Source organism: Amborella trichopoda, chromosome 2, assembly GCF_054954075.1.
Source record: "Amborella trichopoda isolate Santa Cruz 75 chromosome 2, AtrichopodaSantaCruz75HAP2 v2.0, whole genome shotgun sequence".
Classification (NCBI taxonomy): Eukaryota; Viridiplantae; Streptophyta; class Magnoliopsida; order Amborellales; family Amborellaceae; genus Amborella; species Amborella trichopoda.
Genome location: NC_142337.1, coordinates 56,041,551 through 56,049,547, shown reverse-complemented (window position 1 = coordinate 56,049,547; position 7,997 = coordinate 56,041,551). Strand labels below are relative to the sequence as shown.

The 7,997-nt window shown below is 34.3% G+C and overlaps 1 protein-coding gene across 1 annotated transcript; it reads right to left on the bottom strand.

The window, feature by feature from the left end:
• Positions 1-5,202: 5,202 nt before the first annotated feature.
• On the bottom strand, positions 5,203-7,466 carry LOC18431380 (short-chain dehydrogenase reductase 3b). Its single transcript, XM_011624069.3, has 2 exons — positions 7,141-7,466; positions 5,203-6,108 (listed from the first exon to the last, which is right to left on the bottom strand). Exons 1-2 carry the CDS (start codon positions 7,152-7,154, stop codon positions 5,322-5,324), a joined length of 801 nt encoding a protein of 266 aa, XP_011622371.1. The 5' UTR covers positions 7,155-7,466; the 3' UTR covers positions 5,203-5,321.
• Positions 7,467-7,997: the final 531 nt, after the last annotated feature.

Genomic DNA, 7,997 nt, shown 5'->3' with positions numbered 1-7,997 from the left:
CATAAAGCCTAAGCCCTATAGAGGTGCTTATCAATTTATTATTTTTTCTTTCTCTCTAACATTTTCCTATGGCCAGCCTTTCCTCTCTCTTCTCCAGAAAATTTGTCCTTCCATTTCTACTGCTCTTTCTCTTATCTCTATGTGTTGGGAATTAACCTCATGAGCCTTGCCTTACTCCTGGTTCTCTAAACCCGTTTTTCTCTCTTCCCCTAATTAAATACGCAAAGACCCATCTTCTCCAAACCTGCTTTCTCTCTCTACCCACCTCAAAACACCACCTTCAAGAAAAGTACATAAAAGAATGTATTTTTCGAGTACAAGAAAATCACAAATATTTTTGTTTGTCAAAATTTAAATTGGGTGATTATGAATTGTTATTGATTAGACACAAGATCCAAAACAAAAAAAAACTTAAACTTGGTAACGCACCAAAATTTTCCAATTTGACATCTAATGGCTAGTAGTAATTTTAATCCTCCTTGTGTCAAAGATAAATAGTTTCATAGTGTACAATCCCGGATCAATAATAACTTGGTTTGTACAAGAGGATTATATTTTATGGTCTTTAAAGGAGGTTATGCAAGAGAGAATGATCGAGTAAATTGAATTTGGGGTAAAGAAAGAGAGAAAGTTGTTGAGATTTGGGATTGGATGTGGGATTAGACTAATGGGTTGAGACAGAGAGAGAATTGGCGGTTTCAAATGGGGGTGGTCATGCTCTATGCATGATTCTAATAAGTGAGAAAGGAGTAAGAAGGCGGAGAGGGGGATTAGAGAGAATTTTTTCATGTAAAAGTATTGTTGAGTGAATGTGACCATTAAAGGCATTATGAGCATTTGTAATAAAAAAGTTTGATATCATGGAACATGAATTTAGTGGGAGTGTGGTCTCTCATGGACTATGCTAAACAAATAACATTTGTTGATACCGTGAGGTTTACGAACTAGGCCAGGCGGTTGGAAAAAACCTATGTTACCTGGGCATATAAAACTATTTGATAAGGGTTTTAATAGGTCATCCCTTGATGAGGTCGGAGTATACCTAGAGGAGTGAGCCGACGAACTGTGTGACCCTTGTGTGTGATGGCGGCCTTCAGAGAAGGGGGCCAAAGCCTCATCTAAGTACCATCACACAACATGCATATATGATAGTCGTTTTGGGAAAGTGAACCACCTTTCAGGGTGAAGCTTATGCATGTGCGAAAAATACCTCTATATGTCATAGGAGCTGTTTGGAAAGTGAACCACCTTTCAGGGTAAAACTTATATATGTGCGAGAAATACTTTTATATGTCATAGGAGCTGTGGTCGCATCAGGTTTAGGTGACCTTGGTACATCTCTAGGGGAGAACTTGAAATCCACAAACTGACATTACAATCCCTTGGCTCATTGGCCAGACTTTGGTGACCCACTAATGAGCCCCTGCATGGACTGTGGGTTGGAAAACACTGGGTCAATTTGATAAAGCATGTGTGGTCCGGAGTCCACAGTTGAAGGTGGAGTACCCCAGTGTTTTATTGATTTAATTTCTAGACCATATAGATCATTTTTCCATCTAATGAATTTTATTATATTTGTTTTATGATATATATTATTCTAGAATTATTATTTAAATTTTTTTAGATCTCTAGATATTTTATTTATCAAATTTGGGTTTATAAAAACAGAAATATTGATTTTACATTAATTTAAATATCCAAATAAATTCTAAAAATCTTTTTACTGAGTTTTAAAAATATTTAAAATTGCACGGGGGCCCATTGTGTACATGGGCCATGGCCTAGATGGTGGGTCCATGAGATCTTCTTATGGGTGACACACCCCGCCCATTTAAGAGCTTTCTATTTTTTTATGATAAGTGACTTTGGCTCGAAGGTCAAGTTTGTATGTGTTTTGGAAATGTATTGGCTTGAGGAAGCTTTGAATGGAATTTTGGAAACCGTGAGAAGACTTGTGCATTATTTTGGTGTGTATATTAGTATATTTGAAATTATTTTATTTAATTTTTATTGATATAAAAATGGTTTAGGAAATGAGATAGAGGTTCTAGCACATTTCATGATGTTGATGACCCATCTATAGAATTGAGGGCTCAAATCTTTCACCTCGCAAATTACCTAATATCAATGATTGATGTTCAATCTCATAAGAAGAGGCAAGCCATAAAAAACCCTAAAAAACCCTAATACTATTTTTGCACTATAAATAGAGGACCTCTTGTCCATAAATCTCTACATTAAAATCTCTCTTCTCTCTCTATATATATATATATATATATCTCTATCTCTATCTCTTTGGTAAATTTAGGGGGTACCCCCCAACCTTAGAAGCTCTCTCTCTCTAGCCTATAGTAAGGGGCACGCCCCATCTCTTGGACTATCTCTCTCTAGGTTGACCTAAGGGGCACGCCCCACCTAGATAGTATTATCTCTCTCATTTTGCTTAGAAGAACCTAAGGGTTAGGCAGTCTTGTACCTAAGTTTTGCTTTCTTGGTTGAGATTGAAGGTTATTCGTTAATCTCACGCTATCGGATGATGATGACTTGGTGTGGAGTTAATCTTCGACATTCATTTTTTGTTTCTTGCATATTTAATTTTATTGTCTTTCCATTCCCAACAGTGTTCGCAAAATCGAAGCGGAACGGTTAACCGGACATAGGGTCGGAAGCGATTTAACTGGCCTAACTGGTAAACCGACCGATTCAACCATTCTAATCGGGCAAGTACCAAGCGGCCAAAAAATTGTTAAGAAAAATAAAAAGATGAAAAAAAATCTACTAAAATATGAAAAGCATATAATAATGATTAAAACAAAACACATTCAAATGAAGTCGAAAATTAATGAAAAATGGATTTTAAAAGTGAGTATTAATGATCAAAACAATTTTGAATATTTACCATAATGTAAAACATATTAAAAAATGTATTACGAATCAAATTCCTTATTTTTGAGATTTTATATACATTTTTTTTGAATTTTTATTTTTAAAATATCGTCAGATCACCAAAACCACCAGAAACCGGAACTGGCAAGGTCCGATCTAACGGGGGGTTGGATTGCCCGGTTTTTCTAACAATGATTCCCAAGAATAAGAAGTAGTGGTTATTTTCTTTGTTTAAAAGAACATTGGTTTAATGATATCAATGTTTTAAGATCTTGGATTTATTGGTTTTATTTTCTTTGAAGCAGAGTTATTATAATAAGACTATTTATAAGTGATCTTTGTCAAAAGAAAAGGGGTAATAAAAAATAAAATAAAATAATATATATATATATATATATATATATATATATATATATATATATATATATATATATATATATATATATATATATATATATATATATATATATATATATTCCCCGACAAAATTACATTGGTCTTTCTTTCAAATATTTCTACACTTGACTGCATGAGAGAATTTTTTTATGTGCTAGAAAATATTTTTACGCGAACCAAACATGCCTGACAGTCTTACCCTTTGGGAATTGGCTGTCAAAATATAGAAACAACTGAAATCTAGCAATCCAAAATTTGGATGGTCTTAATTCAATATTTTAGTCATAGGATGCTATATTTTTAAGCACACATGAAGTATGAAATTCTTTTTGGTTTTATGGTTTGAGCAATGATCCAAGGCAACGGTTGTATCATTGTATAATGCAACGACACTTATAGAAAACTCTGTTTGTGGTATTTGTATGACCCCAAATTTTGCACATACACTCTTTTCATCTCAATAATCAATCCACAAAAAAAACAAGGTTTAATTTGAACCTTAGATATTGTCAAAATGAATCCCTTCTAAAAACAAATCTAGACCATTCATTTTGTGAATTTCAAGATCATAGCCTTTATAAACTAAAAAACAATTTTTTATTTTTAAACATTGTTCATCTAATGATAATAAAACTATCCAAAAAATTTGGAAATGAAAAAATCTTTTCTAAGGCCTAGATCTAAGCATCTCACTAAAATGAACGGCCTATGTTAATTGGGCTAAAAAAATATTTTCTAGGTATTGTTTTCAACTTTTTATTTTTTTGTGATTGTTCATTAGAATGAAAAGATTGTATATTTCAAAATTTGGAGCAAACAAATGGCTATAAGATGGTTTTTTAATGTTGTTGCATCATATTACTATACAACGGTTGCATGAAATCATTGCTCTTACGGTTTTACTCGAAGGAGGATATGAATCCAACTGCTTCCACAAAGACAATAAATTTTTTTGGCTAAAAACATAAGGGTACGGTTGAGATAAAGTGCCCACCATAAACAATTAATGAAGGAAAAAGTTTATATGAGGTTGTAACCTTAAAATGTGGAATTAAAAATGCACTTCAAAAATCCATAAGAAGAAGTTGTTTTAAGCTTAAAAACCCTCTAATTGATGCATCAAAATGAAAAAAAAAAAAATTTGAGTTCCAAAAATAGTACAACTCGTAACACATTATCAACGCTGTCCATTTTCAAGATTTTCATATGTTTATAAATCGACTTGATTTTAACTATTTTTGGAGTTTAAAATTTTATAATTAGATACCAAAATAGATTTTTAGATAATCCTAAGAATTTTTTACACCAAAATTACATGTTATGATACAATTTGGATGTGCACCTTAATTGGATTGTTTAACGTTGCAACTTTATAGGAACCACACCCATTAATGAAAGGCGCATCCCCAAACCCTTCATGTAAATACGATGCTAGGAAGTCCTATGATAATTTGAAAATCTTTTTTTTCCCTAATAATGAAATTTAAAACTCCAAAAATGGCGTAAATTAGAAAGATCTATAAATATCTAGAAATCTCGAAAATGGGCAGCCTGAATAATATGTTTCAAGATGCTCCATTTTTAAGATGTGAAATCTTTTTCTTCTTCTTTTTTTTTTTTTCCCCATATCTTTACATTTTGAGATCAAGATAATCAATTGAAGAGTTTTTTAATATCAAAATGACCTTCTCCAATCTGTTTTTGAGATATGCATCACTTCTACAATATATAAAGTTGATATCTTATATAAAATAAATACTACAAATAACATTGGTGGGTAAAATGGGTCCATTCATCCTCACCAAACTACGAAGAAGATTCCTTTCCCAGACCCCCTCTTAACATCACAAACAAAGAAGAAGGGAGGAGAAAAAAGAAAAGAAAAAAGAGGCCAAACAATAACGAGTTAATTTACCTATATATAAGGAAAAGAGCTCGGGTTTAATTGGTTAGTATTTGACGATTTGAAACGCTACGTCCTAGGCTCAATTCTTACCAAGGGTCAAAGCCCTCTCCCCGTTGATTTGCCAAAAAAAAAATCACCTAAATAGAGGAAAACTATGATTTACAACAGAAAATCCCCCATCAACAACCAAATTATGCCCACTGACAAGAGCTGACTCATCCGATGCAAGGAAAATAGCCGCTTCAGCAATGTGCCTAGGCTTAAGGATGATCCCCTTCAGGTTGGATACAGCACTAGTCATTGCTTCCATCTCATCAGAACTCACACCAGTAAGGCCACAAGCCAAGGAAGTGGCCACCCCATAAGGGGAAACACAATTTACCCTAATACCATGTTTTCCGAGCTCACTCGAGGCTGAGCGCACGAGCCCCAACAATGCATGCTTCGATGCTGTGTATGAGTGAGGAGCAAGGCCTCCTAAAGAATCCGACACACTAGTGGTGCATATAATCGAGCCACGAACACCCCTCTCAACCATTGCTCGAGATGCATGCTTCATCGTGGAGGCTGCCCCCCTTAGATTGATGGCCATTATTGTATCTAGCTCACCCATGTCCATGTCCATGATGCTCATGATCTGGCCGAGGAACCCGGCATTACTAAACATTATGTCCAGGCCACCATATTTAGACAAAGTGAAATCTATAGTTTCTTTCACTTGGTTCTCATCTGTCACATCACAATGTCTGTAACTAGAGTGGTTTTCACCTATGGAGGATACTACATCGTGACCGAGCTTGTCTTGGACGTCGGCAATTACAACACTTACAACACGGGCTCCGTTTTTTACAAATAGCCTTGCAGCAGCCTCACTGATGCCGCTGGCAGCACCTGTGATTATGGTTACCTTGGCACCCAGCCTGATGAGAAACAAGTGAAGGAAATGTTTAGTATATGGTATGTAAGATCTAAAGCATGAACTCTAGGCCATGGCACTATTTGGAAGATGGTGCTTCTTGTTGCAAGTTGCAACCTTGAGCATGTGGGTTCGACCCTAGTTTATTTTTAAGAAAAAGGATTGTATACAATGAAACCATTTATCTTTGATACAAGGTGATTACAATTCCTTACAACCATTTGATATAAAATTTGATATCTTGGATGTGTAACAGAGTTTGAAAAAATTTCTTTTGAAGTTTGAGCTTGATCAATGGAATAATTGCAGCCAACCAATTTCACATCCAAGGGTCAAGATTAATGTGACCATCTTGTATCAAAGGTAAATAGTATCATTCTATACTTTCCTTTAAAAAATTAATGTAAGCAAGATGCAGGTTTGAGATGCAGCTCCAAAATGAAGAAGCAATAAATCTGAAATATTCGAAGAGATCACAATCACGTATCTCTAGACTAATGGGGTGGGAGGTCCGTCCTTAGGGCTTGGGCCAGGACCACAAAATATGGCCCGAGGGCTAGGCTAGGGCCACCTTCAACCCAGTTTGGCCCAACTTGGTCTTTTATTTATTTTATTCTTTTTTTTTTTTTGACAAGAGTACAATAACTTCATTAATCACTAAAAGATGTTATAGACTTACATAAAAAAGAAAAGTAAAAAAAATAAATTCTTCAACAACTACCAATTTCAACAAATTGAGCCTCTTTTTTAGCCAAATCATCTACTACCGTTCTCTATACACATGCTGAAATGAGACTATCTTACCAATTTTTCTTTTATTATTTTTTCATTTGTTTTTGGCTTTGTTCGGACTAGCCCTAATAAGCCCAAGCTAGCCCTGGCCCAGCCCATTGGGACCCTTACCCCCAATATATCATGAGAGGAATATCACAAGACAAAGACCTAAACAAAAAAAAAAGAAACTGATTGGATGAGGATCTACCTCCACCGTCCACAAAACAATCTCAAGAAAGAAGGAAAGAAAACCAAATATTACCTCAGCGTAGACATTTAATCGTTGGAGATGACCACCTCTCACCCCTAAAATGAGCAATTTGAGACAGCCTAGGTTTGATCTCCTCCTTCAAAGGGGGCTTCTTAATGAAACTTATAAAAGAAATGTATGCTTTGTCCTTTCTCATTGGCCTTTAACAAATTTAATCTTCGCTTGTGCCTTGTAATGTCCTTATAAAATACTAGCGCTGCCGTCTCAATAACTTAGGCTCCTTGTCTCACTCGTTCGGTTTAGAGGAGAAAGCATATTCCTTACTGACTACTTGGTCACAGGATCATGAATAAGGCGCTCTCTATGTTAGAGGAAGCCTTGTTGTGGAATAAAATGGGCAAAATATTAACAGCTAATTCATATCTCAAGAGTCAAGACAAATTTTTTGAGAAATACACAACAAACTAGGATAAAATCTGCTTTTTGGTTCGTGTGTAAACGTTTTTCGAAAAATATTTTCACATGAAAATTGCCTTCATACGTTTGTTTGGTGTATAATGCAAATACAAATTAAATCCATGGTAAAAACATTTATCTATGAAATGGTCTAATTCATGATAAAACAAAACATCACCTCTTGAAGTTGCGAAACATTCCCCGTGTTTTTATTTTCACATGCGGACCCACTGTTCACTATTTATAATATAATATATTTTATTTATTTATTAAATACTATATATATATAAATATAAATATAAATATATATATATAATACGGATATATATTAACAAAATAAATATAAAATATATTATATCATATTGTTATATTATTATTAAATATAATATATATTTATTATAGGGTGTGGTTTGTATAGAGCCGGGGCTCTAAACAATCAAAGTAAAGTGCAC